The sequence below is a fragment of the Melospiza melodia genome, chromosome 3 (genome assembly GCF_035770615.1).
Source record: "Melospiza melodia melodia isolate bMelMel2 chromosome 3, bMelMel2.pri, whole genome shotgun sequence".
In the NCBI taxonomy this organism is placed as follows: domain Eukaryota; kingdom Metazoa; phylum Chordata; class Aves; order Passeriformes; family Passerellidae; genus Melospiza; species Melospiza melodia.
In genome coordinates, this window is record NC_086196.1 from 138,103,305 (window position 1) to 138,120,063 (window position 16,759).

Genomic DNA, 16,759 nt, shown 5'->3' on the forward strand with positions numbered 1-16,759 from the left:
AAAACCTCCTCCAGGTTCTGGCACTTGTGAGTTGATTTTTGGTGTTTTCCCAGACTGTTTGTGTGGCAGAACAGGAGGAACCTGCCGGGATCTCTGTGTGGCACGGATGGAAAGGAGCTCACATTTTGCTGATTTTGCTGATTTTTGACCATTTTGGATGTTTTTATTTGCAGATTGAAGACCAAAACCTCATCCAGGCACAGCTCTGAGTTGATTTTTGGTGTTTTCACAGACAGAACAGGAGGAACCTGCCAGGATCTCTGTGGGGCACAGAGCTCACATTTTGCTGATTTTGCTGATTTTGCTGATTTTTGACCATTTTGGCTGTTTTTATTTACAGATTGAAGACCAATCCCTCAGCCAGGCACAGCTGTGAGTTGATTTTTGGTGTTTTCACAGACAGAGCAGGATGAACCTGCCAGGATCTCTGTGTGGCACAGATGGAAAGGAGCTCACATTTTTCTGATTTTGCTGGTTTTTGACCATTTTGGCTGTTTTTATTTACAGATTGAAGACCAATCCCTCAGCCAGGCACAGCTGTGAGTTGATTTTTGGTGTTTTCACAAACAGACCAGGATGAACCTGCCAGGATCTCTGTGTGGCACAGATGGAAAGGAGCTCCCATTTTGCTGGTTTTTGCTGGTTTTTGCTGATTTTTGACCATTTTGTGTGTTCCATTTGCAGATTAAAGACCAGCACCTCGGCGCTGGTACGGGCTGGCGTCGCAGCCGCGCCTGGTGGACGTGATCGCGGCGGTGCCGCCGCCCTTCCGGAAGGTTCTGCTGCCCAAGCTCAAGGCCAAGCCCGTCAGGACGGCCAGCGGGGTGAGGCTGCAGGCAGCTCCCTCCTTCCCCCTCACCCTCCCTGATCCCACACAAAATCTGGGGCAAATCCCCAAAATTTGGGTGAAATCCCACCAAAATTCGGGTTAATCCCACCTAAAATTTGGGGTAAATCCCACCAAAATTTGGGTTCAATCCCACCAAAATTTGGGTTAATCCCACCCAAAATCTGGGTCAAATCCCACCAAAATTTGGGTGAAATCCCACCAAAATTCGGGTTAATCCCAGCCAAAGTTTGGGGTAAATCCCACCCAGAATTTGGGTTAAATCCCACCCAGAATTTGGGTTTAATCTCACCCAGAATTTGGGTCAAATCCCCCCAATATTTGGGTTAAATCCCACCCAAAATTGGGGTTTAATCTCACCCAGAATTTGGGTCTAATCCCTCAAAATTTGGCTTCAATCCCACCAAAATTCGGGTTAATCCCACCCAAAGTTTGGGGTAAATCCCACCCAGAATTTGGGTTCAATCCCACCCAAAATTGGGGTTTAATCTCACCCAAAATTGGGCTTTTAACTGTCCCAAAATCTGGGTTAAATCCCACCAAAATTCGGGTTAAATCCCACCCAAAGTTTGGGTTAAATCCCACCCAAAATTTGGGTTAAATCCCACCCAAAATTGGGGTTTAATCCCACCCAAATCTGGGTTAAATCCCACTAAAATTTGGGTTTAATCCCAAACAAAGTTTGGGTTTAATATTTGGGTTTAATCCCACCCAAAATTTGTGTTAAATCCCACCCAATATTTGAGTTTAATCCCACCCAAAATTTGGGTTTCATCCCACCCAAAATTCGTGTTCAATCCCACCCAGAATTTGGGTTCAATCCCACCCAAAATTTGGCTTAAATCCCACCCAAAATCTGGGTCAAATCCTACCCAAAATTGAGGTTTAATTCCACCCAAAATTTGGAATAAATCCCACCCAAAATTCGGGTTTAATCCCACCCAAAATTTGGGTTCAATCCCACCCAATATTTGGGTTTAATCTCACCCAAAATTGGGGTTTAAACTCTCCCAAAATCTGGGTTTCATCCCACCAAAATTTGGGTTAAATCCCACCCAAAATTTGGGTTAAATCCCACCAAAATTTGGGTTAAATCCCACCCAAAGTTTGGGGTAAATCTCACTCAAAATTTGGGTTAAATCCCCCAAAATTTGTGTTTAATCCCACCCAAATTTGGGTTAAATCCAACTAAAATTTGGGTTAAATCCCCACCCAAAATTCGGGTTAATCCCACCCAAAATTTGGGGTAAATCTCACCCAAAATTGGGGTTTAATCTCACCCAAAATTGGGGTTTAAACTCTCCCAAAATCTGGGTTTAAACTCTCCCAAAATCTGGGTTAAATCCCAAACAAAATTTGTGTTTAATCCCACCCAAATTTGGGTTCAATCCCACCAAAATTTGGGTTAAATCCCACCAAAATTTGGGTTAAATCCCACTAAAACTTGGGTTTAATCGCAAACAAAATTGAGGTTAAAACCCACTAAAATTTGGCTTAAATCCCACCAAAATTTGGGTTTAATCCCACCCAAATATTGGGTTAAATCCCACCCAAAATTTGGGTTTAAACTCTCCCAAAATCTGGATTAAATCCCACCCAAAATTGGGGTTTAATTCCACCCAAAATTTGGGTTTAATCCCACCCAGAATTTGGGTTAATCCCACCCAAAGTTTGGGCTAAATCCCACCCAGAGTTTGGGTTCAATCCCACCCAAAATAGGGGTTTAATCTCACCCAAAATTGGGGTTTAAACTCTCCCAATATTTGGGTTTAATCCCACCCAATATTTGGGTTTAATCCCACCCAAAATCTGGGTTAAATCCCACCAAAATTTGGGTTTAATCCCACCGAAAATCTGGCTTAAATCCCAACCAAATATTGGGTTAAATCCCACCCAAAATTCGTGTTAAATCCCACCCAAAATTCGTGTTAAATCCCACCCAAAATTCGTGTTAAATCCCACCCAAAATTTGGGTTAAATCCCACCCAATATTTGGCTTTAATCCCACCCAAAATTCGTGTTAAATCCCACCCACAATTTGGGTTAAATCCCTCCCAAAATTTGGATTAAATCCCACCCAAAATTTGGGTTAAATCCCACCCAAAATCTGGGTTAAATCCCACCAAAATTTGGGTTTAATCCCACCCAAAATTCGTGTTAAATCCCACCCAAAATTCGTGTTAAATCCCACCCAAAATTTTGGGTAAATCCCACCCAAAATTTGGGTTAAATCCCACCCAATATTTGGCTTTAATCCCACCCAAAATTCGTGTTAAATCCCACCCACAATTTGGGTTAAATCCCTCCCAAAATTTGGGTTAAATCCCACCCAAAATTTGGGTTAAATCCCACCCAAAATTTTGGGTAAATCCCACCCAAAATCTGGGTCAAATTCCACCCAAAATCTGGGTTTAATCCCACCCAAAATTGGGGTTTAATCCCACCCAAAATCTGGGTTAAATCCCACCCAAAAATGGGGTTTAATCTCACCCAAAATTTGGATTAAGTCCCAGCCAGAATTTGGGTTTAATCCTCCCCAAAATTTCAGTTAAATCCCACCCAGAGTTTGTGTTAAATCCCACCCAAATTCTTTATATCAGACCCAAAGTCATACTCAAAGCGCCTCAGCCTCTCCATATCAGCCCCAATTTGCACTGAAATCATCCAGTTCTTGATATCAGCCCCAATTTACACTGAAACCACTTCAATTTCCACATCAGCCCCCAATTTGCACTGAAATCATCCAGTTCTTGATATCAGACCCAAATTTACACTGAAATCATCCAGTTCTTCATATCAGCCCCAATTTACACTGAAATCATCCAGTTCTTGATATCAGCCCCCAATTTACACTGAAATCATCCAGTTCTTGATATCAGACCCCAATTTACACTGAAATCATCCAGTTCTTGATATCAGCCCCAATTTACACTGAAATCACTTCAATTTCCACATCAGCCCCCAATTTACACTGAAATCATCCAGTTCTTGATATCAGCCCCAATTTACACTGAAATCATCCAGTTCTTGATATCAGCCCCAATTTACACTGAAATCATCCAGTTCTTGATATCAGCCCCAATTTACACTGAAATCACTTCAATTTCCACATCAAACCCCAATTTATACTGAAACTACCAATTTTTTTATATCAGACCCCAATTTACACTGAAATCATCCAGTTCTTGATATCAGACCCCAATTTACACTGAAATCATCCAGTTCTTGATATCAGACCCCAATTTACACTGAAACCACCTAAATCTTGATATCAGACCCAAATTATACTGAAACCACTCAATTCTTTATGTCAGACCCCAATTTATACTCAAACCACCTGATTTTTGTATCAGACCCTAATTCTTGATATCAGATCGCAATTTTTTCAAAAACCACCTCATTGTCATATCAGAGCCCAAATTGACAGTGAAACCACCTAAATCTGCATATCAGAGCCCAACTTTTACTGAAACCACCTAAATCTGCATATCAGAGCCCAATTTACACTGAACACATCCAGTTCTTGATATCAGACCCCAATTTATACTGAAACCACTCAGTTCTTTAGATCAGACCCAAATTTATACTGAAACCACCTAAATCTGCATATCAGACCCCAATTTACACTGAAACCCCTCAGTTCTTTATATCAGACCCCAATTTACACTGAAGCCACCTAATTCTTGATATCAGACCCCAATTTACACTGAAACCACCCTAAATCTGCATATCAGACCCCAATTTATACTGAAAGCACTCAATTCTTTTTATCAGACCCCAATTTATCCTGAATCCACCTAATTTTTTATATCAGACCTAATTTCTTATATCAGACCCAAACTTTCACTGAAGCCTAAATCTCCATATCAGACCCCAATCCATACTGAAACCACCTAAAGTTTTATATCAGACCTAATTTTTGATATCAGACCCCAATTTACACTGAAACCACCTAAATCTTGATATCAGACCCAAATTATACTGAAACCACTCAATTCTTTATGTCAGACCCAAATTGACACTGAAACCACCTGATTCTTGATATCAGACCCCAATTTACACTGAAACCACTCAATTCTCCATATCAAACCACAATTTATTCTGAAACCACCTGATTTTTAGATCAGACCTCATTCTTTATATCAGACCTCAAATTGACACTGAAACCACTCAATTCTTGATGTCAGACCCCAGTTTATTCTGAAACCACCCGATTTTTATATCAGACCCCAATTTATACTGAAGCCATGTAATTTTTTATTTCAGACCTAATTATTTTTATCAGACCCAGTTTAGACTGAAACCACCTAAATCTCCATGTCAGACCCAGATTTACACTGGAACCAGTCAGTTCTTCATGTCAGACCCCACTTTTTACTGAAACCACCTAATTTTTTATATCAGACCCCAGTTTATACTGAAACCACTCAATTCTTTATATCAGACCCAAATTTATACTGAAACCACTCCATTTTTTATATCAGACCCCAGTTTACACTGAAACCACTCAATTCTTTCTAGCAGACCCCAGTTTATTATTTATTATTTATTCTTATTTAAACCATGTAAATCTTCATATCAAACCCTAATTTCTACTGAAACCACCTCATTTTTACATCAGATCTGATTCTTTTTATCGGGCCAGATTTATACTGCAACCACCAAATTCTTGATATCAGACCCCAGTTTATTCTGGAACCACCTGATTTTCCTTATCAGACCCAAATTTACACTGAAGCCACTCAGTTCTGTGTGTCAAACCCCAATTTATTCTGGAAGCACCTGATTTATTTTATATCAGACCTAATTCTTTTTATCAGACCCAAACTTACACTGAAACCACTCAATTCTTGATATCAGACTCTGATTTATACTGAAACCACCCTAAATCTTCATATCAGACCCAAACTTACACTGAAACCACCTGATTTTTGATATCAGACCCCAATTTATACTGAAACCACCCTAAGTCTTCATATCAGACCCCAATTTACACTGAAACCACTCAATTCTTTATATCAAACCCCAATGTATACTGAAACTACCTGATTTTTTATATCAGACCTAATTTCTTATATCAGACCCAAACTTTCACTGAAGCCACCCTAAATCTCCATATCAGACCCCAACTTTTACTGAAACCACCTAAATTTTCATATCAGACCCCAATCCATACTGAAACCACCTAAAGTTTTATATCAGACCTAATTTTTGATATCAGACCCCAATTTATACTGTAACTACCAATTTTTTTATATCAGACCCCAATTTACACTGAAACCACTCAGTTCTTTATATCAGACCCCAATTTATCCTGAAACCACCCTAAATCTTCCTATCAGACCCCAATTTATACTGAAACCACCAATTTTTTAATATCAGACCCCAATTTATCCTGAAACCACCTGATTTTTTATATCAGACATAATTCTCTTTATCAGACCCAAACTGACACTGAAACCACTCAATTCTTGATATCAGACCCCAACTTTTACTGAAACCACCTAAATTTTTATATCAGACCAAATTTTTGATATCAGACCCCAATTTACACTGAAACCACCCTAAATCTCCATTTCAGACCCCAACTTTTACTGAAACCACCTAAATTTTTATATCAGACCCCAATTTATACTGAAACCACCTAAAGTTTTATATCAGACCTAATTTTTGATATCAGACCCCAATTTACACTGAAACCCCTCAATTCTCCATATCAGATCCAAATTTACACTGAAACCACCTGATCTTGTATATCAGACCCAAATTTCTGCTGAAACCACTCAGTTCTTTATATCAGACCCACAATTTACACTGAAGCCACCTAAATCTTGATATCGGACCCCAATTTATACTGAAACCACCAATTTTTTATATCAGACCCAAATTGACACTGAAACCACTCAATTCTTTATATGAGACCCCAATTTATACTGAAACCACCTGATTTTTTATATCAGACCTTATTATTTTTATCAGACCCAAACTTACACTGAAACCACCTAAATCTCCATTTCAGACCCCAACTTTTACTGAAACCACCTAAATTTTTATATCAGACCCCAATCCATACTGAAACCACCTAAAGTTTTATATCACACCTAATTTTTGATATCAGACAGACCCCAATTTACACTGAAACCACCTAATTCTTGATATCAGACCCCAGTTTATACTGAAACCACTCAAATCTTGATATCAGACCCAAATTGACACTGAAACCACTCAATTCTCCATATCAAACCGCAATTTATTCTGAAACCACCTGATTTTTAGATCAGACCTCATTCTTTATATCAGACCTCAAATTGACACTGAAACCACACAATTCTTGATGTCAGACCCCAGTTTATTCTGAAACCACCCGATTTTTATATCAGACCCCAATTTATACTGAAGCCATGTAATTTTTTATATCAGACCTAATTATTTTTATCAGACCCAGTTTAGACTGAAACCACCTAAATCTCCATGTCAGACCCAGATTTACACTGGAACCAGTCAGTTCTTCATGTCAGACCCCACTTTTTACTGAAACCACCTAATTTTTTATATCAGACCCCAATTTATACTGAAACCACTCAATTCTTTATATCAGACCCCAATTTATACTGAAACCACTCCATTTTTTATATCAGACCCCAATTTACACTGAAACCACCTAAGTTTTTATATCAGACCCAAATTTATACTGAAACCACTCAATTCTTTATATCAGACCCCACTTTATTCTAAAACCCCCTAATTTTTTATATCAGACCCCAGTTTACACTGAAACCACTCAATTCTTTCTAGCAGCCCCCAGTTTATTATTTATTATTTATTCTTATTTAAACCATGTAAATCTTCATATCAAACCCTAATTTCTACTGAAACCACCTCATTTTTATATCAGATCTGATTCTTTTTATCGGGCCAGATTTATACTGCAACCACCAAATTCTTGATATCAGACCCCAATTTATTCTGGAACCACCTGATTTTCCTTATCAGACCCAAATTTACACTGAAGCCACTCAGTTCTGTGTGTCAAACCCCAATTTATTCTGGAAGCACCTGATTTATTTTATATCAGACCTAATTCTTTTTATCAGACCCAAACTTACACTGAAACCACTCAATTCTTTATATCAGACCCCAATTTATCCTGAAACCACCCTAAATCTTCCTATCAGACCCCAATTTATACTGAAACCACCAATTTTTTAATATCAGACCCCAATTTATCCTGAAACCACCTAATTTTTTATATCAGGCCTAAATCTTGATATCAGACCCCAATTTACTCTGAAACCACCTGATTTTTTATATCAGACATAATTCTCTTTATCAGACCCAAACTGACACTGAAACCACTCAATTCTTGATATCAGACCCCAAATTGAACTCAAACCACCTCAATCTCCACATCAGACCCCAATTTATGCTCAAACCACTCAATTCTCCATATCAGACCCCAAATAATTAATTCATTAATTTATTATTTATCCACATTACAAAACCTGAGAACATTAAAGAATATTTAACAGGATTCATTAAGCATCCCTGTTTCTTTCTGTCTTCATTTTCCCCTTCAAGGCTTAACCCCCATCCATTTTACCACAAAACAACCCCAAAAAAACCCCCAGAAACCCCCAGCACCCCCAAACTTGCAGGAATTTTGTGAAATTTTGTGAAATTTTGTGAATTTTGGGGTAAATTCTGCAATTTCCCTTTCAGATTGCAGTGGTGGCCGTGATGTGCAAACCCCACCGGTGCCCCCACCTTAAATTAACCCCCATCAATTTTACCCCAAAACAACCCCAAAAAAACCCCAGAAACCCCCAGCACCCCCAAACTTGCAGGAATTTTGTGAAATTTTGTGAAATTTTGTGAATTTTGGGGTAAATTCTGCAATTTCCCTTTCAGATTGCAGTGGTGGCCGTGATGTGCAAACCCCACCGGTGCCCCCACCTTAAATTAACCCCCATCAATTTTACCATAAAACAGCCCCAAAAAAACCCCCAGAAACCCCCAGCACCCCCAAACTTGCAGGAATTTTGTGAAATTTTGTGAAATTTTGTGAAATTCTGTGAATTTTGGGGTAAATTGTGCAATTTCCCTTTCAGATTGCAGTGGTGGCCGTGATGTGCAAACCCCACTGGGTGCCCCACCTTAAATTAACCCCCATCAATTTTACCACAAAACAACCCCAAAAAAAACCCCAGAAACCCCCAGCACCCCCAAACTTGGAGGAATTTTGTGAAATTTGGTGAAATTTGGTGAATTTTGGGGTAAATTCTGCAATTTCCCTTTCAGATTGCAGTGGTGGCCGTGATGTGCAAACCCCACTGGGTGCCCCAACCTTAAATTAACCCCCATCAATTTTACCACAAAACAACCCCAAAACAACCCCCAGAAACCTCCAGCACCCCGAAACTTGCACGAATTTTGTGAAATTTTGTGGATTTTGGAGTAAATTCTGCAATTTCCCTTTCAGATTGCAGTGGTGGCCGTGATGTGCAAACCCCACCGGTGCCCCCACCTTAAATTAACCCCCATCAATTTTACCACAAAACAACCCCAAAATGACCCCCCAGAAACCCCCAGCAGCCCCAAACTTGCAGGAATTTTGTGAAATTTTGTGAAATTTTGTGAATTTTGGGGTAAATTCTGCTGCAATTTCCCTTTCAGATTGCAGTGGTGGCCGTGATGTGCAAACCCCACCTGTGTCCCCACCTTAAATTAACCCCCATCAATTTTACCACAAAACAACCCCAAAACGACCCCCAGAAACCCCCAGCACCCCTAAACATGCAGGAATTTTGTGAAATTTTGTGAAATTTTGTGAAATTTGGTGATTTTTTGTGAATTTTGGAGTAAATTCTGCAATTTCCCTTTCAGATTGCAGTGGTGGCCGTGATGTGCAAACCCCACCGGTGCCCCACCTTAAATTAACCCCCATCAATTTTACCACAAAACAACCCCAAAATGACCCCCCAGAAACCCCCAGCACCCCCAAACTTGCACGAATTTTGTGAAATTTTGTGAAATTTTGTGAATTTTGGAGTAAATTCTGCAATTTCCCTTTCAGATTGCAGTGGTGGCCGTGATGTGCAAACCCCACCGGGTGTCCCACCTTAAATTAACCCCCATCAATTTTACCCCAAAACAACCCCAAAATGACCCCCAGAAACCCCCAGCACCCCTAAACATGCAGGAATTTTGTGAAATTTTGTGAAATTTGGTGAATTTTGGGGTAAATTCTGCAATTTCCCTTTCAGATTGCAGTGGTGGCCGTGATGTGCAAACCCCACTGGGTGCCCCACCTTAAATTAACCCCCATCAATTTTACCCCAAAACAACCCCAAAAAAAACCCCAGAAACCCCCAGCACCCCCAAACTTGGAGGAATTTTGTGAAATTTGGTGAAATTTGGTGAAATTTGGTGAATTTTGGGGTAAATTCTGCAATTTCCCTTTCAGATTGCAGTGGTGGCCATAATGTGCAAACCCCACCGGTGCCCCCACCTTAAATTAACCCCCATCAATTTTACCACAAAACAACCCCAAAAACATCTCCAGAAACCCCCAGCACCCCCAAACTTGCAGGAATTTTGTGAAATTTTTTGAAATTTGGTGAAATTTGGTGAATTTTGGGGTAAATTCTGCAATTTCCCTTTCAGATTGCAGCGGTGGCCGTGATGTGCAAACCCCACCGGGTGTCTCACCTTAAATTAACCCCCATCAATTTTACCCCAAAACAACCCCAAAATGACCCCCCAGAAACCCCCAGCACCCCCAAACTTGCAGGAATTTTGTGAAATTTTGTGAAATTTTGTGAATTTTGGTGTAAATTCTGCAATTTCCCTTTCAGATTGCAGTGGTGGCCGTGATGTGCAAACCCCACCGGTGCCCCCACATCAACTTCACAGGGAACATCTGTGTGTGAGTATTGGGGAAAAATCAGATTTCTCAGATATCAGTGGCTGTAAAAACCAAATTTGATTTCTGAAAATTGCAAATGGAACGAGAGGACTGCAAGGAATGGGATTTTTGTATTTTCTGAGCTGTTTGATTTTCCAGCTTCAGCCTCATTCCGTGGTTGGGGCAATGGGAAGGTGCCCTCAGCTCGTCCCAGGGAACACACAGAGAATTCCATGTTTTATTACAATTTAATTTAAATTTCATGTTTTAATACAATTTAATCTAAATTTTATTTTTATTACAACTTAATTTAAAAGTTTTTTTACAATTATACAAAGCCAAAGCACATTGGCAGCAGTTCTGTCCAGTGACAGTGGGAAGGTGCCCTCAGCTCATCCCAGGGAACACACAGAGAATTCCATGTTTTATTGCAATTTAATTTAAATTTCATGTTTTATTGCAATTTGATTTAAATTTCATGTTTTAATACAACTTAATTTAAAAGTTTTTTAATAATTGTACAAAGCCAAAGCACATTGACAGCAGTTCTGTCCAGTGACAATGGGAAGGTGCCCTCAGCTCATCCCAGGGAACACACAGAGAATTCCATGTTTTATTACAATTTAATTTAAATTTCATGTTTTAATACAATTTAATCTAAATTTTATTTTTATTACAACTTAATTTAAAAGTTTTTTAATAATTATACAAAGCAAAATCACATTGACAGCAGTTCTGTCCAGTGACAGTGGGAAGGTGCCCTCAGCTCATCCCAGACAGCACACAGAGAATTCCATGTTTTATAACAATTTGATTTAAATTTCATGTTTTATAACAATTTAATTTTAATTTAATGTTTTTTCATAACCTAATTTCAATTTCATGTTTTATTACAACTTAATTTAAAAGGTTTTTAATAATTGTACAAAGTCAAAGCACATTGACAGCAGTTCTGTCCAGTGCCAGTGGGAAGGTGCCCTCAGCTCTCACCACAGGCAGAACACAGAGAATTCCATGTTTTATTGCAATTTAATTTAAATTTCATGTTTTATTACAATTTGATTTAAATTTCATGTTTTAATACAACTTAATTTAAAAGTTTTTTAATAATTGTACAAAGTCAAAGCACATTGGCAGCAGTTCTGTCCAGTGACAGTGGGAAGGTGCCCTCAGCTCATCCCAGGGAACACACAGAGAATTTCATGTTTTATTACAATTTAATTTAAATTTCATGTTTTATTACAATTTAATTTAAATTCAGTGTTTTATTCCAAATTTAATTTAAATTTCATGTTTTAATACAACTTATTTTAATTTTTTTTTATAATTATACAAAGCCAAAGCACATTGGCAGCAGTTCTGTCCAGTGACAGTGGGAAGGTGCCCTCAGCTCGTCCCAGGGAACACACAGAGTATTTCATGTTTTATTACAATTTAATTTAAATTTAATATTTTATTACAACTTAATTTCAATTTCATGGTTTTTTACAACCTAATTTCAATTTCATGTTTTATTACAACTTATTTTAAAAGTTTTTTTACAATCACACAAAGCAGAAGCACATTGACAGCAGTTCTGTCCAGTGACAGTGGCACTTCGGGACACGGATCTGGAATTTTCTTTATTAATTTATATTCATTTGTATTGATTTATTATTAAGTTTTAATATTCTGTTCCCATCCGTGTTATTATTAATTTATTGTTATTTTCCTTATTAATTTATATTAATTTATATTGAATTATTATTAATTTTTAATATTAAGTTTCCACCCTTGTGATCATTAAGTTATTATTATTTTCTTGTTTATTTTATATTCATTTATATTGATTTATTATTAATTTTTAATAGTAGGTTCCCACCCTTGTGATCATTAATTTATTTTTATTGTCTTTACTAATTTATATTGATTTATACTAATTTATATTGATTTATTTTAAATTTTTAATATTAGGTTCCCACCCTTGTGATTATTAATTTATTATTATTTTCTTTATTAATTTATGTTTATTTATATTGATTTATATGATTTATTATTAAGTTTCAATATTTGGTGGTAATAATAATAATAATAATAATAATAATAATAATTATTATTATTATTATTATTATTATTATTATTATTATTATTATTATTATTATTATTATTATTATTATTATTATTATTACAATAATAATAGTAATACTAATAGTAATTTTAAAATTTAAATTTTAATTATGGATTTTACTTCCACAGAATCTCTCCCTGGGTTGTTTCCGGTCCCATTAAAATGAATTCAAATTAATTAAATTAATTAATTAATGAAAATCCCAGGTCTCATTCCCATTCCAATGAATTCCAATTAATTAAATTCCAATCAATATCCCAGCAATTATCAGAGTTTGGAGTTGAATTTTTTGTGGTTTTGTTTTCCAGGTACTGCCCGGGGGGCCCCGACTCGGATTTTGAATATTCCAGCCAGTCCTACACCGGCTACGAGGTCCTGATCCCTCATTTTATTCACTTTTTATTTTTAATTCAATTAGTTTTTAATTTTTCATTCAATTCTTTTTAAATTCTTAATTCAATAATTCTTTAATTTTTATTTTTCAATGATTTCTTAATTATTCCGACATTGTTGAGCCAGGCTTTGGCTTAGGGTGGGATTTATTTCTGCAGGAATGGAGCAGAAAAGAAATGAAAAAATCCAATTGAACTTTGGGAAACACAAAAATCCAAAGAAAAATAAACACAAAAATAAACATAAAAGTAAAAATCCAAATGAATTTTGATAAAAACAGAAATCAAAATAAAAATAAACACAAAAATAAACACAAAAATAAAAATAAACTTTGATAAATGCAAAAATCAAAAAATAAACACAAAAATCAAAATCAAAATAAACACAAAATCAAAATCAAAATAAATTTTAAAAAATTCAAATAAATTTTGGGAAGCGCAAAAATCCAAATAAACTTTTATAAATGCAAAAATCAAAGCAAAAAACTAAACACAAAAATAAAAATCAAAATAAACACAAAAATCAAAATAAAAATAAATTTTAAAAAATCCAAATAAACTTTGATAAACACAGAAATCAAAATAAAAATTAAACACAAAAATCCAAATAAACTTTGCTAAAAAAATCCAAATAAACTTTGATGAACACAAAAATCAAAATAAAAATAAACACAAAAATCAAAATACAAAATAAATGAAAAATCCAAATAAACTTTGATAAACACAAAAATCAAAACAAAAAATAAACACAAAAATCAAAATAAACTTTGATCAAAACAAAAAATAAACACAAAAATCCAAGCAAAAAAATAAACGCAAAAATCAACATAAAAAATAAATTTAAAAATCCAAATAAATTTTGATAAACAAAAAAATCAAAATAAAAAATAAACACAAAATAAAAATAAAAGTAAACACAAAAATCCAAGCAAAAATAAACACAAAAATCAAAATAAAAGTAAACACATAAAATAAAAATAAACACTGAAATCAAAATAAAATTTAAAAAATCGAAATAAACTTGGGGAAACACAAAAATCCAAATAAACTTTGGGAAACACAAAAATCAAAATAAAAATAAACACAAAAATCAAAATAAACTTTTATAAATGCAAAAATCACAGCAAAAAATAAACACAAAAATCAAAATAAAAATAAATAAAAAATCCAAATAAACTTTGATAAACACAAAAATCAAAATAAAAAATAAATTAAAAGAGCAAAATAAATTTTGATAAACACAAAAGTGAAAATAAAAAATAAACAGAAAAATCAAAATAAAAATAAATTTAAACATTCCAAATAAACTTTGATAAAAACAAAAATCAAAATAAAAAATAAACACAAAAATCAAAATAAACACAATAATCAAAATAAACTTTGTCAAACACAAAAATCAGAATAAAAAATAAATTAAAAAATAAACTTTGATAAACACACAAATCAACACGAAAAATAAATTAAAAAATCCAAATAAACTTTGGTAAACACAAAAATCCAAATAAACTTTTATAAATGCAAAAATCAAAGCAAAAAATAAACACAAAAATCAAAATAAAAATTAATTAAAAATCCAAATAAACTTTGATAAACACAAAAATCAAAATAAACACAATAATCAAAATAAACTTGGTAAACACAAAAATCAACATAAAAAAATAAATTTAAAAATCCAAATAAATTTTGATAAACACAAAAATCAAAATAAAAAATAAACACCAAATCAAAATCAAAATAAACATAAAAATCCAAGCAAAAAATAAACACAAAAATCCAAATAAAGTTTGATAAACACAAATATCCGAATAAAAAATAAATTAAAAAAGCAAAATAAACTTTGATAAACACAAAAATGAAAATAAAAATAAACAAAAAATCAAAATAAAAATAAATTTAAACATTCCAAATAAACTTTGATAAAAACAAAAATCAACATAAAAAATAAACACAAAAATCAAAATAAACACAATAATCAAAATAAACTTTGCCAAACACAAAAATCAGAATAAAAAATAAATTAAAAAATCCAAATAAACTTTGGTAAACACAAAAATCCAAATAAACTTTGATAAATGCAAAAATCAAAGCAAAAAATAAACACAAAAATCAAAATAAAAATTAATTAAAAATCCAAATAAACTTTGAGAAACACAAAATACAAAATAAAAATAATCACAAAATCAAAATAAAAATAAACACAAAACTCAAAATACAAAATAAATGAAAAATCCAAATAAACTTTGATGAACACAGAAATCAAAACAAAAAATAGACACAAAAATCCAAATAAAAAATAAATTAAAAAATCCAAATAAACTTTGATTAACACAAAAATCAAAATAAAACATAAACACAAAATAAAAATAAAAATAAACACAGAAATCAAAATAAAAATAAATTAAAAATAAAAATAAACTTTGATAAGCACAAAAATCAAAATTAAAAATAAATTTAAAAATCCAAATAAATTTTGATAAACACAAAAATCAAAATAAAAATAAACACAAAAATCAACATAAAAAATCAATTAAAAAATCCAAACAAACTTTGATAAACACAAAATTGTGGGATAAAAATTGAATAATTTTAAAATAAAAATGGAAGAATTTTGGGATAAAAATTGAAGAATTTTTAAAATAAAAATGGAATAATTTTAAAATAAAAATGGAAGAACTTTAAAATAAAAATTGAAGAATTTTGGGATAAAAATTGAAGAATTTTGGGATAAAAATTGAGTCGTTTTGGAATAAAAATTAAATAATTTTAAAATAAAAATTGAATAATTTTGAAATAAATATTGAATAATTTTGCAATAAAAATGGAAGAATTTGGGTGCTTTTCGTTAAAAATATTTGAATTTTTCAGGTATTTCAGGAGCCAAATTCAAATTGAAAATTTTCCAGGTTTTTCTTTGTGGGTTTGGAACCTTTGGCTCCCTCAGGATTCCAAATTTTCAATTTTGGGATTTTTTTAATTTGATTTTTTATGGAAAATTTGGTTTGAAATGGAATTTTTGTGTTTTCAGCCGACGTCGATGAGAGCGATCCGGGCGCGCTACGACCCCTTCCTGCAGGCGCGGCACCGGCTGCAGCAGGTAAATTAAATTTATTTATTTTATTTTATTTTATTTTATTTTATTTTATTTTATTTTATTTCATTTTATTTTATTCCTTTTTATTCCTTTTTATTCCTTTTTATTCCTTTTTATTCCATTTTATTCCATTTAATTCCATTTTATTCAAATTGAGATTAAAGCTACAACCCCTTCCTGCAGGCGCGGCACCGGCTGCAGCAGGTAAATTAAATTAATTAATTTAATTTAATTTAATTTAATTCAATTTTATTCCTTTTTATTCCATTTTATTCCATTTAATTCCATTTTATTCAAATTGAGATTAAAGCTGCGACCCCTTCCGGCAGGCGCAGCACTGGCTGCAACAGGTGGGTGTAATTAATTAATTTAATTTAATTCAATTTTATTTTATTTTATTTTATTTTATTTTATTTTA

At 33.8% G+C, this 16,759-nt stretch overlaps 1 protein-coding gene across 1 annotated transcript in view; it reads left to right on the forward strand.

The window, feature by feature from the left end:
• The first annotated feature begins 576 nt into the window (after positions 1 to 576).
• Positions 577 to 16,759, forward strand: part of ELP3 (elongator acetyltransferase complex subunit 3) — a 420,642-nt gene continuing 404,459 nt past the window's right edge. The window contains exons 1-5 of the mRNA XM_063153391.1: positions 577 to 596; positions 692 to 824; positions 10,702 to 10,772; positions 13,167 to 13,230; positions 16,276 to 16,344. Of these exons, the coding sequence (XP_063009461.1) occupies positions 577 to 596; positions 692 to 824; positions 10,702 to 10,772; positions 13,167 to 13,230; positions 16,276 to 16,344 (357 nt within the window). The remainder of the gene's footprint in view (positions 597 to 691; positions 825 to 10,701; positions 10,773 to 13,166; positions 13,231 to 16,275; positions 16,345 to 16,759) is intronic.